Here is a 17575-nt window from a genome sequence, read left to right on the forward strand (position 1 = left end):
CCGCGGGCCGCCCCCGGCTGCCGCAGCAGCGCGCGCCCGCCGCGCCCAGCCTCGGGGGGGGGGGGGGGGGGGGCGGGGCGGGGCGGGGCGGGGGGCGCGCGGCTCCCGCGCACGGATCCCTCGCGGCCGCAGCACCGGCCGCCGGCCGCCCCGCCCCGCCCGCCCCTCTCCGGCCCCCTCGGGGCCCTCGGCGGGCGGGGCCGGCCGCGCAACGGCGCTGGCGCTGGGGCCCGGGCCCGGGCCGCCCCTCCGGGCCGCGCGCCGGGGAGGCGGGGGCCCCGGCGGGCGCGGCGGGACGCGGGGAGGGGCCGGGACTCTTTGACGCGGCGGAGGGGTCAAGCGGCGTCGGCCGCCGCCATCTTTGGTCCAGTGCGGCGGCGGCAGCGGCGGCGGCTGTGGTGAAGGAGGAGGAGGAGGAGCGTCGCGCGCTGCCAGCTAGGCCTGACCATGGACGAGGAATACGATGTGATCGTGCTGGGGACCGGCCTCACCGTAAGTGCGGCCTCGGGCGCCCGGGAGCCCGCACCGGCCTCCTCCCCGCGGCGCCGCCGCCCCCGGCCGCCGCCCCCATCCTCCGGCGCGGCCGCCGCGCTGCCTCCCCGGCGCCCGGCTTCCCGAGACGACAGCCCCGTGCCCAACCCCCACCTCCTCCCCCGTCCGCGACATCGTCTTCTCGACCGCCGTGGCCCCGTCTCCGTGACACGGCCCCCTCCCTGGCCGCCCCCGGGGCCCGACCCCCGGCCCGTCCCTCCGTCCCTCCCTGTCGAGGCCTCCTGGGCCCGAAGACGCAGCCCCGTCGGCCCGAGGCCCCCCCCTCCGTGCCCCCGACCCCGCCCACCCGGCCCCCACCCGTCATCCGCGCCCCTCACCCGCCCAGCATCCCCCCCTCCCCCGGCCTGTGGTGGTTCCGGTGGGGATGAAGTACAAGGACCCTGGCTGAGGGGGGCTTCGCCTGCGTGGGCCGTCCTCCTGCGTTCCTGGTTTCTCATGGGGCCCGGGGACCCAGGGAATGTTCCAGAAGGAGCAGCAGTGGGGCCAGTGAGCACATTCCCGCTACCCCACCACGGTTTCCCATGGAGATTTCGGGCGGAGTAGTATGTGCAGCCTTTGTCCTTGGCCTGCTGACAGTAACTGCCGAGGGCGTTTCTGCTCCCCCTTCCCCGGACCCTCCTGGACAGCTCCCCTGGAGACACTGCTCTGCCCGTGTCAGGGTGCCCGAGCCCCTCCCGTGGCTGGGCAGGCACAGGGTCTGAGGCTCCTGTCCTTTGAGGGAAGAGCAGCCCAGGGTGGGGCCTGAGATTGCGGGACAGTGCTCGGCCTTTCTTCACTTCCCTTTCTGGTGCCCTTGGCTGTTCAGCTGGATCTCCTCCTCTGTGGCTCATTGTGTCTCGTCTGCCTTTAAGCGTGGCCCTACCTAGGTAGAGGACTTTCTTGGCATGGAAGTTGCCAGAAGACCATCCTTGGGTCTGCTGGACGCTCTTTTTTTCAGCACCGTCGTTATTTGTCTTCCCTCATTCAACCCTTTGCCCAGCAAAGTTACAACAGAGACTGGCCCGGTGAAGCGGTCACCCCTGATTTTAGGCAAGGCAGCCTAAAAGGTGGAAGGACCTTTCACTGGGGCAAAGTTGCTAGCTTTGCTCTCCTCTCAGATTTAGGGTGGGGAACAAATCAGGGCTGCGGGTGGGAACGTGGGCAGGTGGGAGTGCCGCGCATGTTGCCCTCTTCCCCAGGAATGTATCTTGTCGGGCATCATGTCCGTGAACGGCAAGAAAGTGCTGCATATGGACCGGAACCCCTACTATGGGGGTGAGAGCTCCTCCATCACACCCCTGGAAGAGGTGAGGCTGCCAGGCCTGGACCCATCCCCCAGTAACCTCTCCCGTAGGGTGCCACAGCAGCTCCCCAGGTTTTCTGGGAAGGGGGGCAGGGACAGGAAGCGATGGTCCTCGAGGTGCCTCTCTTTCTCCTGATTGCAGCTCTATAAGCGTTTTCAATTGCTGGAGGGGCCCCCTGAGGCAATGGGCAGGGGCCGAGACTGGAACGTTGACCTGATCCCGAAGTTCCTCATGGCCAATGGTGAGAGGGATGAAAGAGATATTGTGGGGGGTGGTTAGGATGACCAGAGTAGGGTCAGGCTCCCGAAAAGGGACAGCCACACCAGCTAGGGAGCTTCTGGGGGGAAGTATGCTGATGTTGTTTTCACCCCACCGCCTCACAGGGCAGCTGGTAAAGATGCTGCTGTATACAGAGGTGACGCGCTACCTGGACTTCAAGGTGGTGGAGGGCAGCTTCGTCTACAAGGGGGGAAAGATCTATAAAGTGCCATCCACTGAGACCGAAGCCTTGGCTTCCAGTGAGTACACGTTCCCATGGCGAGGGGCAGAGAGCAGGGTGCCCCTTGCCCAAGGGAGCGTTCCCCATGCAGTACCGGAAGCCCGCTTGCTCTGTGCTCCCTCAGTTGCCTTGAGCCGCACGATGGATGCCTGGAGGGAAGTCCACATGCCGAGGGGAATGCGTGGGTGGTTGCTCTATCTTGAAAGACTTAAGCCTTTTGACAAGGGCTGGACTCGACCGGTGAAACATCCCCAAGTGTTGCAGCCAGGAGGGTCCTCAGAGCTTGTCCAGTCCAATCCCCTCTTTGTACAGATGGGGAAACTGAGGCCAAGAAGCTCAGAGAGGCTAATTTAAAGTTAACACTGCTGTCAGCAGCAAAACACAGCTGGGAGCAGGGTGCCCGCTTTCCTGGTCTGCCTGGTGGTAAGGAGATGTTCCCGGTCTGTGGCGTGAGGGTTCTTCTCACGTTGCCTCCATAGATCTGATGGGCATGTTTGAGAAACGCCGTTTCCGCAAGTTCCTGGTATTTGTGGCAAACTTTGATGAAAATGACCCCAAGACCTTCGAGGGTGTTGACCCCCAGAGCACCAGCATGCGTGACGTCTACCGGAAGTTTGACTTGGGCCAGGATGTCATCGACTTCACTGGCCATGCCCTGGCCCTCTACCGCACTGATGAGTGAGGGGAAGCTGGCATGGCAGACCGCCCCCTGTTGGCCTGCACCCCGCTCTCCCCATTCCCATGTGCCGCTCCCTTGACCCGCCCTGCACATTTCTCGTACTCAGCCACATGCTCATCCATTGCCTTTTTTTGTTGTTCCTTCTTTGCATTTATTTGACCCGTAATCTTCCCCAGGCTGTAGAGGGTGGTGGGGGAGGTCAGCCTGGTGCTTGGGGGGAGGTGAGCTGGGTTTGCTGCCGCTGGAGCCTCTTCTCTTGACCCGGTCCCCCCAGCTACCTGGACCAGCCCTGTCTTGAGACCATCAACCGCATCAAGTTGTACAGTGAGTCCCTGGCTCGGTATGGAAAGAGTCCTTATTTGTACCCACTCTACGGCCTTGGTGAGCTGCCCCAGGGCTTTGCAAGGTGAGGGCTTGGTTTCTTTCTGGTGACAGAACTCAGGAGGACTAAAGCCAAGAATGGAAATGGCCCCCCTGAGCATCTAGCATTCGTAGTTTCCCGGCGTGGTCTAATTTACTTCATGCCGTGCTTGGGTGACAGGGTGGGGGGCAGTGTGCTGCAGCAGGGCGTTGAAGTGCAGGCCTGCACCAGCAGGCTTGCTTGGCTTCCAGCCTGAGTCAGGCAGCACCAGGGCTGGTCCTGGAGCCTTAGAACCTGGAGTCAGAGGGCTTTTCCAGAGGCCTTTGTTCTGTTCCCCAGACTGTTCCCCAGAGGAGCTAGCTGTACCTTCAGGCCACCCTCATACTAGCTCTTTGCAGAATATTCTAGGTGGAAGCTCCAGAGAGGAAGGAGTACTCCAGATAAAATCCCGAGTCTGTGGCAGTGACAGAGCTGGGAAGAACCACCAGGTCTCCTGAGCTCTGCCTGCCTAGGGCAGCCTTCTCTGTACCCCACTGCTGGTGGAGGGAGCGCACAGTGGCACTAGTCCCTGTTTCCTCCTGGAAAGGGGATTCTTTGGTCGTTCTCCCCACCACAGATTGAGTGCCATCTACGGAGGGACATACATGCTGAACAAACCTGTGGATGACATCATCATGGAGAATGGCAAGGTGGTGGGTGTGAAGTCTGAGGGAGAGGTACGTCGTCGCCACAGTGCAAGCATCATGGTCTGGGTGGGGCTTGGCCGCTTTCAGGGCACTTTGCCCAGTGAGTGACTCTGGCCCTGCTGGGCCTGCTGCTAATCAGGTCCAAGAGCCTTGGGCTGGGGACCAGAGCTCCAAAAGAAGTCCACGTAGCTAATTCTGTTGGCGAGAGGTATCTCAAACCCACGTGCCGCGTCAGGGACCAGGGAGTGTTCTTGATCACAGTGTCTCAGCAGAAGGGTTTTCCCAGCCCTGCATAGGGGAGCCAGCTCCCTGAGGTACAGGATGAAGCGGAACACTACAGGAGAGTCAGTGGTGACAGCTCAGAGGAGCATAGTGCCGGCCCTCACTGTGCACTCAGCCCCACAACCACCCAGGGGAGTGCTTGGATGGGCCCGCTGGTGTCTTCACAGGTGGCCCGCTGCAAGCAGCTGATCTGTGACCCCAGCTACATTCCGGACCGAGTGCGGAAGGCCGGTCAGGTTATCCGCATCATCTGTATCCTCAGCCACCCCATCAAGAACACCAATGATGCCAACTCCTGCCAAATCATTATCCCCCAGAACCAAGTTAACAGGAAGTCAGGTAGTTGAGTCTCACGTGACTTCTTCCAGTGTGTTCTCTCTTGAGAGTGGCTTTGCCTTTCTCTGTCACTCTTGGGACTGCCTAATCCCTGCATGGAAGGACGGGGACCTGCGTAGCAGTCCCCACGGCTTGGGGCCTTAGTGATTAGGTGGCTTGGACTCTCCTCCTCTGTGAGGGTGGGTTTGGATGCTGCTTGCTGGGCAGGGCTGGGGAGGAGTGGGCCCGCACACCTGAATCGAGTCCAGCCTCCAGGAGCCCTGTGCCCATGTTAACGGAGACCCTTCTTGTGGGCAGACATCTACGTGTGCATGATCTCCTACGCACACAACGTGGCTGCACAGGGCAAGTACATCGCCATTGCCAGCACCACAGTGGAGACAGCTGAGCCGGAGAAGGAGGTTGAGCCTGCCCTGGAGCTCCTGGAGCCCATTGACCAGAAGTGAGGGGCTGGGGCCGAGGCTGAGGCTGGGGGGAAAGAAGGGGGCCAAGGGGCTGGGGGGCAGAGACCAAGGAGACGAAGGCTTGTTGCGAGGTCTTCCCCCTCCCCTCTCTGCCCCTCAGGTTTGTGGCCATCAGTGACTTATACGAGCCCATTGATGACGGTTCTGAGAGCCAGGTAAGCAGGCTGTCTTGGCCCCAGCTCCTAGCTGCTCACCCAGGGCCCCTGCCCGACTCACCTTGGCCCTGGGCTCTGGATGTTTCCAGGTGTTCTGTTCCTGCTCCTATGATGCCACCACACACTTCGAGACAACCTGCAATGACATCAAAGACATCTACAAGCGCATGGCAGGCTCCGCTTTTGACTTTGAGAACATGAAGCGCAAACAGAATGACGTGTTTGGAGAAGCTGACCAGTGATTGGCGACCCCACCCCACCCCAGCCCTTGGTGCCCCCTCTCCTGACCCAAGTCTGTTCTCCTCGAGGGCTGGGGAGATGGGTGTGGCTGGGCACCCCGGTTTCCAGCATTCTCTGCTTCCCCCACCACATTCTACATTCCTGTCACCCACCTCATTGATTCACTGACCAAATCCTTAACCTTAGCGATGGTTTGGGAGACGGGGGGTTGGATAGCATCCTCTTTCTTGGCCCTTCCTTATTCTGGGAAAAGAGGGTTCTTCTCCTTGTGTGTGTCTCTTCCCCCTCCACTCCTAATTCTTCTGCTCTGTTTGGGAAGAACGTGGAGGAAAAGCTGACTTCTGCCCCCACTGCTCTTACCCCTACTGTAGTGGCCTTTGGAGATGCCCCCTGCCTCCCCCCACCAACTCTCTTGTGTGTTGGAGAGAAGGGGCCCTCCCAGCACAAAGTTGCATTCCTCCCCCCCCTCCGCCCCGCCCTCGTTAATTTATTCTAATTTATTAACTCTGGCCCGCCCGATCTGAGAAGGGAGCACTGTGCCTCTCGCCGCAGCCTTGTGGTGCGGCCTGGGAGGGGAGAGGGCTTGGGTGCGGCCCAGTTGAAGGTTGATCTTGCTGTTTTTGTTTCTTGTTTTTGTGTTTGTGTTCTCTGGCATTTGCTGAGAGAGAAAAGAAATGTGAGCAAAGCAGAAGGAGGTGGGAAAATGGATCCAAACCCCAGTATGCCCTACCCCACCCCACGACCTGTCCCTTAGTGGTGGGAACCCCTTACCTTGCAAAGTGAATGTGTCCCCTTCCCCAACCTCTAGTGTATTTCACAGAAAACTTCCCAATAAAACTGTGTTGAAACCTGAGCCCAGATCTTTAGCCTTATTTCCCAAACCTGGGCAGTGGGCGGGGCGCCGGCTTCCTGGGCTGTTACGTTGTATCAGTATCAGACTTCCGCTCCGGGAGTGTACAGGCGGCCCCCTTCATCAGGCGATTAGCTCCTGGGTCAAAAGGGCAAGTGTTGCCCCCTGCGAGCCCACGGCCACCCAGCAAGTTGGTGCTGGCACCGGGCCGGCAGCCCCTGGGGGTCAGCGGGGGGACGCAGGGCGAAAGGGGTCCGGCCCAGGGCGCGGGAGGAAGCGGAAGCGGCAGCGGGGCCCGTCTCCAGGTCGAGGAGGAGGCACCCAGAGGGCACCCGGGCCGCTCCGTGGCGCGCACGGGAGGTGGGCCGGCGCTTGGGTGGGGTCGAGGGAAGGAGCGGGAAGCCGGGCGGCCTCGGGCAGGGCGGGGCGAGGGCCCTGGAGCGGGCTCAGGACGGCAGCGGGGGCGCGGCGCTCGGGCTTGGGGCAGCGGCACGAAGTAGGGCTGGGGACCGGTCTCGGGCCGGGGTTGACGCGGAGGAGTTGACGGGGAACCAAGGGCGCGGGGAATGGGGTCCGGCCCCGGGGCCGGCGGGGCGGGGCGCGGGGGGCGGGGCGACTGCGCGTCCCCTGGTGGCCGACGTCACCGCGCGGGCGTCAGCTGACTGCACGGCTGCTGCCGTCCCTGCAGTCGCTGAGACTCCAGGCCGCTGTCGCCTCTGCCGCCGCCGCCGCCGTCTCTGCCACCGCCGCCGCCGCCATGGCTCAGTACAAGGGCGCCGCGAGCGAGGCGGGCCGCGCCATGCACCTGATGAAGAAGAGGGAGAAGCAGCGCGAGCAGATGGAGCAGATGAAACAGCGGATCGCCGAGGTGCGGGCCAGGCCGGGCCGCCCCGAGCACGCGCGCTGCCCGCCGCCCCGGCCCTCCCGGGCCCCGCGAGAGCCTGGGCGGCGGCCGCACGGCCCCGATGGCGGGCCGGGGCGGGGCCCTTGCTTGCTCAGCGCCAGGAAAGGGCGGAAGCGATCCGGCGACAGTCTCATCCGTAAAACGTGCCCAGGTGGCCGAGATGAGCTAGCTTGTGACAAGCCTCCGACAGGAGGGAGCCATAGCCAGGGGTCCCATTGGGGGAATTAGGGTCCCCCCCCCCCAGTCCGCAGAACATCTTCCCTGGCCCCTCAGGCCTGAGAACCAGGCCTCTGCCCTGATCCAATGGATGCTGGGAAAGGGAGGCCCCACAGGCCCTGGCCCTCCACCGGCCACCGAGGCTCGTTGCAGAGCCCTCTGCGCCGGGACAAAGGCAAGGTTCAGCATCCTGGGTGCTGGCGGTTCACCGAGGGCTTCAGTGAGTGGCCAGTGGCGGTGGACTGTCCGGAAGAAAGGGTTCCTCTGCTTGGGCCTTTTGGGGAGACTTGTCCGAAGAGCAGGGACTCGGGGCGAGAGGGAGAGTGAGCTACCTTAGGCGCCGTAGAAGCCAGGCCCAAGGAAGCAGCCGCACGCCGAGGCCCGGCTTCCTCACTTCACGCTGGGTTCCCAGCGCTGCTGTCTCAGGGTGGACCCGTTGGCCAGCTGGACTTGCCTTTCTCTGCTGGCCACCTCCTCTGGAGGCCACCAGCCAGAGGGGACCTGTGTGGTACCAAGTGGGATGGGTCTGGACTGGAGCGCAGGCTCATGGGAGCTGTTGGCAACATCTAGGGCCAAGACAGAGCCACATGGCTCAATGGAGGACTAGGTCCCTTGGCCGGTCTTCACTCTGTCCTGTCACCCCTTGGCTGGGGTCTCCACGTGGAGCTTAAATGGGTGTGAAGAGCACCAAAGGCAGGTAGAGCCTGTGAGCCCAGGCCACTGGGGGAGCTCTGGGCCCCAGAAGGAGACATGGAGGGGCCAGGAGAGCACAGGGTGCTGAGAACCACCTCCTTTGGCATCCTCAGCACTGGAAGGGCCCCTCATAGCCCCGTAGAACCTTCCAGTGACCAAGGAAAGGGGACATGTCTTTCCCAAGGTCACGAGTCCAGAGGCCAACCTGGACTAGAACCCAGGTGTCCACTTCCAGGGTGGGGCGGCGGGTGGTCCTCACTGCTGTCCTCTGTCCTCAACAGGAGAACATAATGAAATCTAACATCGACAAGAAGTTCTCTGCGCACTACGACGCTGTGGAGGCAGAGCTCAAGTCCAGCACCGTGGGTGAGTGAAGCCTGTGCGTGCCACCCCGTCCTGGCCCCGGATGCCGGTTGCTTGGCTGGCTCTGGGTGACCGACCCTGCCTCCCATCTCTCCGCACCTCACAGGTCTCGTAACCCTGAATGATATGAAGGCCAAGCAGGAGGCCCTGGTGAAGGAGCGGGAGAAGCAGTTGGCCAAGAAAGAGCAGTCGAAGGAGCTGCAGCTGTGGGTGCCCGTCATTTCAGCCGTCAGTCCTCCCCTCAAGCCAGAGCCAGTGCTTGGGAGGGGGGGCAGGCCAGGCTGTTCTTGCCCCTTGGTGGGGTCCACCCGTGAGCTTGACATGCCCCAGGCCGGTAGGATCGCTAGGACCGCTCTGGGCCTGTGCTGCGTGCTCCCCCCACCCCCCACCCCCCCGCACTGAGCGCGGGCAGCTCTGGGTCACGGGAGGAGCCTCGGGGTGGGGACGTGGTACCTCATGGTGCGTGTGCCTTGGTAGGAAGCTCGAGAAGCTACGAGAGAAGGAACGCAAGAAGGAGGCCAAGCGGAAGATCTCCAGCCTGTCCTTCACCCTGGAGGAAGAGGAGGAGGCCGGGGACGAGGAGGACGAGGTGGCCGTGTATGAGGAGGAGCTGGAAAGGGAAGGTGAGGGCCGGTTCTAGCGACCAGGCTCCAGCAGGAAGACGCGGCCCTGCCGCTGGCCTTGGTGGCCCCTGTGCTCCCGGTCTTTTTTTTTTTTTTTTTTAATTTTTTTTTTTAATTTTTTATTTATTTATGATAGTCACAGAGAGAGAGAGAGAGAGGCAGAGACACAGGCAGAGGGAGAAGCAGGCTCCATGCACCGGGAGCCTGACGTGGGATTCGATCCCGGGTCTCCAGGATCGCGCCCTGGGCCAAAGGCAGGCGCTAAACCACTGCGCCACCCAGGGATCCCCATGTGCTCCCGGTCTTGAGGCTCAGGCAGAGGTTCAGGCCGCAGAGGGGACCCGATCCGCACCGCGGGGTCCAGCCTCACGGGGTGGGGCTCGCCGCCAGGCCCCACCTGAATCCGAGGCAGGTGGCTGGCCTCTGCGCCGGGGCACGGGGCCTTTGGGCCAAGAGGCCGCCAGAGGGAGGCTGATGCCTCAGCAAGACGTCTTCGGAAGCTGCCCTTCACAAGTGCCAGGAAGAATGGGTTTCCTGTGATCGTGAAATTGTTCACGTTTGTGCGGCCAGGTGGCTGCCGAGCACGTGGCTGGTGTGACTGGGACACCGAACTGTGCACTGTGACAAATTTCAGGTTGAACTGACACAGCCCCAGACGCCCAGGGGCTACTCAGTGGGCAGGAGAGGTCTCAGCCGAGGGCCGAAGGGGGGTGAAGGGACGGTTCTGGAAGGCTGGGTAACAAGGATGAACCAGCACGGGCCCCGTGTGGCCCATGCCTGCTCTGGGCCGGCCCCGAGGCCGACAGGTGGGGTGCCATCCCTCTCCTTGAGTCACGCGGGCCGGTCTGTGCCCTGCTTAGGGGTCGGGGGCCGGGTCGGGGCCAGGGAAAGCGTCCTGTGGGGGGGACAGTGGAGATGGGCCTTTAGGATGAGAAGAATTTCACGAGCAACCAGAGAGACTACAGGGGGGGAGGCGTGTAGCGCCGAGTGATGAGTGTGCTCAGAAGCAGAGCCGGCGGGGGCAGGTGTGGGGGCCACATCTGAAGCCCTGGGGGGCTGTGGCGGTGGTGGCCGGGGAACTGAAGCAGGGGATGGCATGCACGGTGCGGCCACCGCCGCCGTGATGGGTGCCATTAGGAGGAAGAGCGCGTGCCTCCTGGGGTCTCGTGTGTTCCCAGAGCCGCAGAAGGGACTGTGGCTCTATTAGGGGCTTTCGGTACCATTCGGTCATATTAAGTGTTGAGTAATGTCTGGTGGCATCCCAGGGGGACCACTGTTTGGGACAGCACGGGTCTGGGGGCAAGGCTGTTAAGGTCACTGCGTGTCGCCAGGGCCTCGCGAATGCTTCCCCCCCTCACCCCACCGTGATTTGGTTTAGGGGGCCCCTCGACCGGGCAGTAGCGCGGGATCGTCTCTGGGTGGTGTGAGGTGCAGGCGGCCTCTGGAACCGCTGCCCTGGAGCGGCAGGCTGGCGTGTAGGCTCGTCTCCTAGGTCCCCGGTTTCTAAAAAGTGCTCCTAGGAGTCTGTACGACCCTTTCAGGGGGTCTGCGAGGTCAAGACCACTTTCCTGATTGTGCCCAAACCATTCTCGGCCTTTTGCACTGCGGTCTCTCTTGAGCTTGGGGCGTGATGACGTCATCACTCCATCAGCCTACAGAGCCGTGCCTCCCTGGTTCAGAGTCCCCCCCCCCTAGACAAGCGCTCTCCAGGGTCCTCGGAGCCGCGAGAGTGTTCGCAGGTGCTAGTGCAGCCAGCGGAGGAACCGCCATGCTACTTTATCCATGTCCTGATTGTGGAAACTGAGTCAGAGTCCGAGATGCCGGGCGAGCCCTGGTGGGGCTTCTCTCCCATCTCCCCTCCGGCCCCGGTGTTGTAGCTGTGGGGCTTCGGGCTTCCGTTTGCTTCCCGGGGAGCAAGCAGCGCGTACGGGTCTGGGGCTGCCGTGACCATCGGGTGGCAGGTCAGGTGTGCAGCTGTGAGCAGCACGGCGCCTGGCGTGGCGGGGGTCCTGCCTGGGTGTCCAGCTTTCTGAGGGTGCCCCCATTCCTCCCATGCAGCACAGCCTTCGCTCCCTCAGATGCTGGCACTGGTGCCTTAGGGCCCCCGACGCACGTCAGGCCACAACTGATGGGGTGAGAGCACAGGCCCCCATCTCCTGCCCAGCTCGGTGCTGGAGACCGAGGCCAAGGCCCCTTGGCCGGGATGGGTCTCCACGGGGCTGTGGGGAGGACAGTCGGCTGCTCTGGCTGGGAGCAGCTGGCGGGGCCAGCAAGCTCCAGGGAGCCTCCGAGGAGGTCGTGTCAGAGTTCAGGCTTGAGAAACAAGGGTTCCAGGTGCCCTGGACGTGGGGCCTGTGACGCAGTTGACTCCTTGTTTCTTTTTGCTCCAGAGGTCTCCACGAAGAAGAGGAAATTGGGGAAGAACCCCGATGTGGACACCAGCTTCCTGCCTGACCGAGACCGCGAGGTAAGAGCGGCTGATCCCGGCTCGGGCCGAGGCTTCTGCTCAGGCTGTGGGGCGCTGTGTGCCCCCCGAGCAGCCCTGGGCCTCCGTCCTTGACCCGTTTCCTCTCCCAGGAAGAGGAAAACCGGCTGCGGGAGGAGCTGCGGCAGGAGTGGGAAGCCAAGCAGGAGAAGATCAAGAGTGAGTGCTTGCTGCGGGGGATGCGGGGCAGAGGCTGCTGCTGCCCCCACTTTCCAGGGCAGCGCCCCGCGCTCCCGGGCACTTGCAGAGGCCAAGGCGCAATTCTGCTTTGTAGGTGAGGAGATCGAAATCACCTTCAGTTACTGGGATGGGTCTGGGCACCGGCGGACGGTCAAGGTAGGTCGTGTGGGGCTCGCACCCCGCTCCCCAGGAGCTCCTCTGGAAGGAGCTTTCTTTTTTTTTTAATTTAATTAAATTAAATTAATTAATTAATTATTTTGGAAGGAGCTTTCAATCCCGACCTGGGTGCTTCATGGGCCCTTTCCTGTGGGTGGGCCCCCGGAGCCCCTGGGGGAGCAGGGACGGGGGCCTGGCCCTCAGAGGGGTAGCCGGGGGTTCCAGGGTGCCTGGCCGTGGCCTCCGGGCCCCTGCCCTCTGGAGAGCGCCTCTCCAGGCTTCCATGTCCCCTTCCTCACCGCTCACTTTCCCGGACCCTGGCACTCGGGCGCTCGTGCAGATGAAAAAGGGCAACACGATGCAGCAGTTCCTGCAGAAAGCACTAGAGATCCTGCGCAAAGACTTCAGCGAGCTCAGGTCAGGGCGCAGGCGGCGTACGCCTGGCTCGGCTCCCCGAGACTCCCACCAGGATGCCCGGCCTGGGCACTGTGCTTCTGAGGCGGGGAGCTCGGGTCGGGGCGCCAGAGTGGAGGGCGGTGGGGTCCTCGGCTCCCGAGCCTTGCAGCGTGCTTCTGGAGCCTTCGGGGCTGCTGCCCCCCGGCTGCGCGCTGGGTTTCCTTGGCTGGCCGCTCCCCTCGGCCCCACCGTCCTGCCTTTCTCCCTCAGGTCCGCAGGGGTGGAGCAGCTCATGTACATCAAGGAGGACCTGATCATACCCCATGTGAGTCCCTTCTCTTCCTGCGGCCCTGGGCGGGGGCTTGGGGGTGCCCAAGGGCTTCTCGCCAGCATCCCTGCGCCCCAGCCTGTGGGGCTGGTGGTCGGGCGTGCGGGCGGGAGAAGGCGACACGGGTCCTGAGCCATCACTTCCTGCCCTCGGCTCCTAGCACCACAGCTTCTACGACTTCATCGTCACCAAGGCACGAGGGAAGAGTGGTAAGTGCGCCCGCCAGCCCTGCCCCTTCCCTGCACCTCGGCCCCAGCGCCGCAGGGCGCCCCGACAGCAGCTCTCTCCCCGCAGGGCCGCTCTTTAACTTTGACGTCCACGACGACGTGCGGCTGCTCAGTGATGCCACCGTGGAGAAGGATGAGGTGCGGTGGCCCGGGGGCAGCGGGCAGGAGGGCAGGCGCCCGGCGGCCCCGAGCTGATGGCCCGGCCCGTGTCCTTCCTCAGTCCCACGCGGGCAAGGTGGTGCTGCGGAGCTGGTACGAGAAGAACAAGCACATCTTCCCCGCCAGCCGCTGGGAGCCCTACGACCCTGAGAAGAAGTGGGACAAGTACACGGTGAGTGGGTCCCCTGGGGTGGCCCAAGCTGGGGGCACGGGAGCCAGCCTGGCTGCAGGGTGGCCGCCCGAAGAGCACCGCAACACTAGCCTCCTCTGTGCTCTTGTCATGCCAGATCCGGTGAATGCCGAGGCTCCCCGGGCTCCCTCGGTTCTCGGCCCCTCCCGGGGTCTCCGGGACTCCAGGCGCTGCTCCCGCCCCCCACTTCCCTCAGCCCTGACGTGACAGGGGTGAGACACGACGGGGCTGGCCGTCCCCTGCCCCCGGTGGCGTCCTGTACCGCTCTGTTTCTTTTATGGTAAATAAATGCACACGTCAGAGTTGGAGCACCTGCACTGTGCTTTGTTCTAAACGTTTTTTTATCGAGCTGAAGTTCACCATTCTGATCATTTGAAGGTGTACAAATCGGGGGTCTTGAGTACATTCGGTGTTGTGCAGCCATCACCTCTACTTCCAGAACACCTCTGTCACCCCACAAGGAGGCCCTGTGCGCATTAGCAGTCTCTCCCGACCCCTGGTACCCCCTTGTCTACTTTCTCTCTGTGGACTTGTCTCTTCTAGATATTTCACAGAAATGGAATCAGACAGTTTCTGGTCTTTGTATCTGGTGAGGAAGCGGATACTTGGTGGCGGTGGGAGGGTGGAAGAGTAATATGAGTCTGCAGAGGGCCGTGGGTGACCCACTGGGGCCTGGCGGGCCCGCGTCCCGGCAGCCAAGCGGCACCCCACAGGGCACCTCATGGCCCTGCGGTCGTTTACTGTGAGCGGTCTTGCGGTTCCTTTTCTGTCTCCTAGCTGCCAGTCCGAAGGGGACACGGCTGCCCTGTGGCTCCCAGCCGCCCGACATCCCCACCACAGCTCTAGAAACGAGCTTTGCCCTCCCGGGGCTGCAGCCCACCCGGCATCTCTTCGCAGTCCCCGCGTGGGAAGGCTGCTGGGGGTGCCCCACGCTTGCTGCTCAGCTCGGACTGCCGTCCTGGCCCCGAGGGCAACCTGCCTCGGGGTGGGCGCTCTTGCTCCCTGTCCTTGCCGCAACAGCCAGATCCCCTGGCTCCCCTCGGGTAAGCAGAGGGAACAGGGTCAAGCCCTGGCTGGGAGTCAGCATCCCAGCTCTGGGCCCGGTCCCACGTGCTGGACAAATACCTAGATATGACAGTGGGCGACTTCGCCAGGTACAGAAGCTCCTGTGCCCTCCTCCCATGGGCAGGGCTCTGTGTCCCTTTCTAATGCGGCGTGGCCGATCCTGGCTGGCAGTTAGGAGCTCTCTTTTGGGCTTCCTGGCCCTGTGTCTGGGGCAGAGCCATCCGGGGTCATTTGGAGGAGGAGGTGGGGGAGGGAAGTCGCCTAGGCCAGAGACCTCCGGGCACAGCAGGCAACGGGTGGCCCAGCCTGACCCTGGGTCCTGGATGTGGGGGACAAGTGTGAGGACCTCAATGGGGCCTTTTGTTTGGCACTGGGAAGCCTGGAGAAGGGATCATCTGGCCTTCTGCACCAACCCCCCTGCCGTCTTTGAAAAGAGTAGGCTTCTCCCGGCCAGGGAGCCCCTCTCAGCCAGCTTACCCAGTGGAAATGGTTTGCAAGGGAACCGCCTCAGGCCCCATAGCTTCGGGAAAGCAAGCGCCTTAACGCCCAGTCTTAGCTCCCGGCAGGAGCCGACCTGGTTCTGGAAGCACTGAACTCACAGATCACTGGGGCAAGTTGACCTCGTGAGGCCAGATCCTCAGATGGCCCCAAGCTTCCCACCTCCCAGCATACAGGCCTGTGTGACCCCCTCCCCCGGAGGCGCACACACACAGTGGGCCAGGTGGGCCCTCACTCCCAGGGTTCCGTTGTTCCTCCGAAGGGAGAGTGTGCGGGTGGGCGTGGCCTCCTCAGGGGAGCCCCCTGGGAGTGGAGGGCATTCCCTGGCCAACAGCCGATGAGAGAAGGGCCTCAGTCCTCGAGGCACAGGTTGGGTGCGGTTGGGGCCGGGAGGGAGCCTTCGCGATCAGGGCCCGGGGGCAGGGGGTCTGGAAGGAAGGGAGAGCCGCTTCCTTCTAGCCAGCGAAGGGTCGCAGCCACGGCGGGACTGGGGCTGATGGAGGGCCCCTTGTCCTCAGTGAGGCTGCTGGCGCCGGGCCTCTGGCCTCACGCTTGGCTGGCCCGGGCCGGAGTTCCTGGGAGGAGGGCGCTGCAGCTCTGGGGGCCTTCTTCTTGGGACCTTGCACCCGTTTGAACGTGCAGCTCACAGAGGATGGGCCGCAGACGAGCTGGGAAGCTGCGGGGACGGCTGTTGGGCTCCGGAACTACACGAGGCCACCAGGCCCGGTGAGCGGTCACCCAGCCGGCCCGGGGGGCAGCGTGGGCCGGGGTGGGCCGGGTGCCGAGGATGCACCCGAGAGACAAGGCCGGCCCTCTCTTGCTTGGCCAGGCCTCCTTGCTGGGGGGCGAGTCCGCACGTGGGCGATAGAAGCACCAAGCGGCAGCAAGAAGCGCTTGAGATGGAGAGGCCCTCCTGAGGTCCTGACGCGAGCAGGGGCGAGAAGCCAGCTGTTCCACGACGGAGGACGGGGCGTTCCAGCAGAGCATGCTGCGGGCAGCTTGCGGGTGAGCAGGGCAGGGCCGGGGGGGGGGTGGCAGGCCAGACAGGTGGAGCCTGGGACGTGAGCCAGAGGGTGGATGCCCGCGTCCCGTCACTCCCCACCAGCGGACATGCAACCTGAGCCACGTGTTCTCCCAGCGTAGGGTTTGATTAAATTTTCAAAGATTTGTTTTTTATGAGAGAGAGAGAGAGAGCACAGGAGGTGTGGAAGGGGCGAGGGAGACGGAGAACCACCAAGCAGACTCCGCGCTGAGTGCAGGGCCCCACTGAGGATCCTGGGACCCCAAGATCATGACCTGAGCCGAAATCGAGTCAGGTGCTTAACCGACTTAGGACGCCCAGACGCCCCTTATTTAATTAGAAGTACTTTTTGGCAACTGAGGAAAAATTCACAGAACAGAAAACCAGTAACCATTGAAAAATGTACGTATCAAAGTGGCATTTAGTATGTTCACAGTGTAGTCCGGCTGTCACCTCTGTCTGGTCCCAGAACATTCCCGTCACCGCAGAGGGAGACCCTGTGCCCATTCAGCAGCCTCCCCTCATCCCCTCCCCGAGCTCCTGACAACCACTCATCTACTTCTGTTTCTGTGCCTTTGCCTCTTCTGGAAATTTCACAGGAATGGAATTGTACGATTACAGATCTGTTTAGAGGCAAAGACATTTCATGCTCCTGGATTGGGGGACTCGGTAGAGTCGGGGTGTCTGTTCTAGGCTTCTGCTGCCGTGTAACAGATCGGTGAGAACTCGGTGGCTTGTGACGACACCGGGCTCTTACCTGACACTTTCTGCAGCTCACGGGTCCCAGTGTGACATCACTGTGTCCTCTGTTCCGGGTCTCGCGGGGTTGCCATGGAGGTCGCCATGGAGGGTCGCCTGGGCTGCCTTCTCATCAGAGACTTGGGGCCTGTCCCCAGCTCACGTCGTTCTTGGTAGAGGTCAGTTTCCTGGGACTCTAGGACTCCGGTCCCTCTTCTCATGCCGTGCCACCTGGTGCCCTCCAGAGGCCCGTTCCTGCTTCGAGCATCTCTCCTTGGAGGAAGGGCCCCTTCGCAGTGCGGGGCTCCCCTGAGGAGGCCACGCCGTCCCGCACACTCTCCCTTTGGAGGAACTCAGCTGGTTAGTAATGTAACCCCCATAACCCCGGGAGGGATGGCTCACCGTGCGTGCATGCGTGTGTGCGTGCACCTCCAGGGGAGGGGGTCACACAGGCCTGTATGCTGGGAGGTGGGAGCCTTGGGGCCATCTGAGGATCTAGCTTGCCCCAGTGATCTGTGGACTCCATGCAATCCCCGTCCAAACCCCAGTGTGTTCTTGTAGAAACTGGCAAGCTCACCGTCAGGGTATATAGACACGCGAAGGACCTAGAAAGAAGAGCAAAGTTGCAGGGCTCTCATTACCTGATTGCAGAGCTTACTACGAAGCCACGGTGATCGAGGCAATGTGGTCTAAGCACGAGGGTAGGTGCAGAGGTGGGGGGCACGGAACTAGCAGTCCAGACATAAATCCTTAGTTTCTGGTTAAGAAATGATGCTGGAGCAGTCAGATATCTGTGTGGAAAAAGTGAACTTGACCCCTCGATGTGATGGGTTGCATTGTGTCCCTAGAAAGAAATGTTGCAGTACCCCCCCACCCCCAGGACCCTTCACTGCGACCTGGGCTTTGAGATGGAATCAAATTGAGATGAGATCATACTCGAGAATGG

The 17575-nt window shown here is 62.5% G+C and overlaps 2 protein-coding genes and 1 long non-coding RNA gene across 9 annotated transcripts; 2 read left to right on the forward strand and 1 right to left on the reverse strand.

Annotated features, from left to right (window-relative positions):
• Window positions 1-447: 447 nt before the first annotated feature.
• Window positions 448-5539, forward strand: GDI1 (GDP dissociation inhibitor 1). Its single transcript, NM_001003185.1, is given in 11 exon segments — window positions 448-492; window positions 1731-1838; window positions 1977-2076; window positions 2219-2353; window positions 2814-3012; window positions 3288-3419; window positions 3991-4090; window positions 4510-4681; window positions 4976-5120; window positions 5243-5297; window positions 5387-5539. Coding segments are annotated over 11 exon segments (1344 nt in total).
• On the reverse strand, window positions 3140-5548 carry LOC119868555. The gene is made up of 2 exons (XR_005386539.1): window positions 5359-5548; window positions 3140-5146 (listed from the first exon to the last, which is right to left on the reverse strand). It is a non-coding gene; the product is annotated as an uncharacterized LOC119868555 (long non-coding RNA).
• A 971-nt stretch (window positions 5549-6519) lies between these two features.
• On the forward strand, window positions 6520-17330 carry FAM50A (family with sequence similarity 50 member A). Of its 7 annotated transcripts, none has more exons than XR_005386536.1 (17): window positions 7039-7255; window positions 8482-8566; window positions 8670-8769; window positions 9041-9186; window positions 11577-11653; window positions 11764-11830; window positions 11946-12007; window positions 12348-12424; window positions 12674-12728; window positions 12892-12940; window positions 13026-13096; window positions 13179-13289; window positions 13405-13587; window positions 13851-15596; window positions 15700-15875; window positions 16665-16989; window positions 17191-17330. XR_005386536.1 is itself a non-coding variant. In XM_038588722.1 (14 exons), exons 2-14 carry the CDS (start codon window positions 7145-7147, stop codon window positions 13411-13413), a joined length of 1020 nt encoding a protein of 339 aa, XP_038444650.1. In that variant the 5' UTR covers window positions 6520-6538; window positions 7076-7144; the 3' UTR covers window positions 13414-13615. The 7 variants fall into 7 exon arrangements, 3 of the variants coding, with proteins under 3 accessions (XP_038444650.1, XP_038444649.1, XP_038444651.1); XR_005386538.1 differs by having other exon boundaries at window positions 13851-14350; window positions 15389-15875; XR_005386537.1 differs by having other exon boundaries at window positions 13851-13896; window positions 14085-15875.
• The last annotated feature ends 245 nt before the right edge of the window (window positions 17331-17575 follow it).

The sequence above is a fragment of the Canis lupus genome, chromosome X, assembly GCF_011100685.1.
Source record: "Canis lupus familiaris isolate Mischka breed German Shepherd chromosome X, alternate assembly UU_Cfam_GSD_1.0, whole genome shotgun sequence".
NCBI classification, from domain to species: domain Eukaryota; kingdom Metazoa; phylum Chordata; class Mammalia; order Carnivora; family Canidae; genus Canis; species Canis lupus.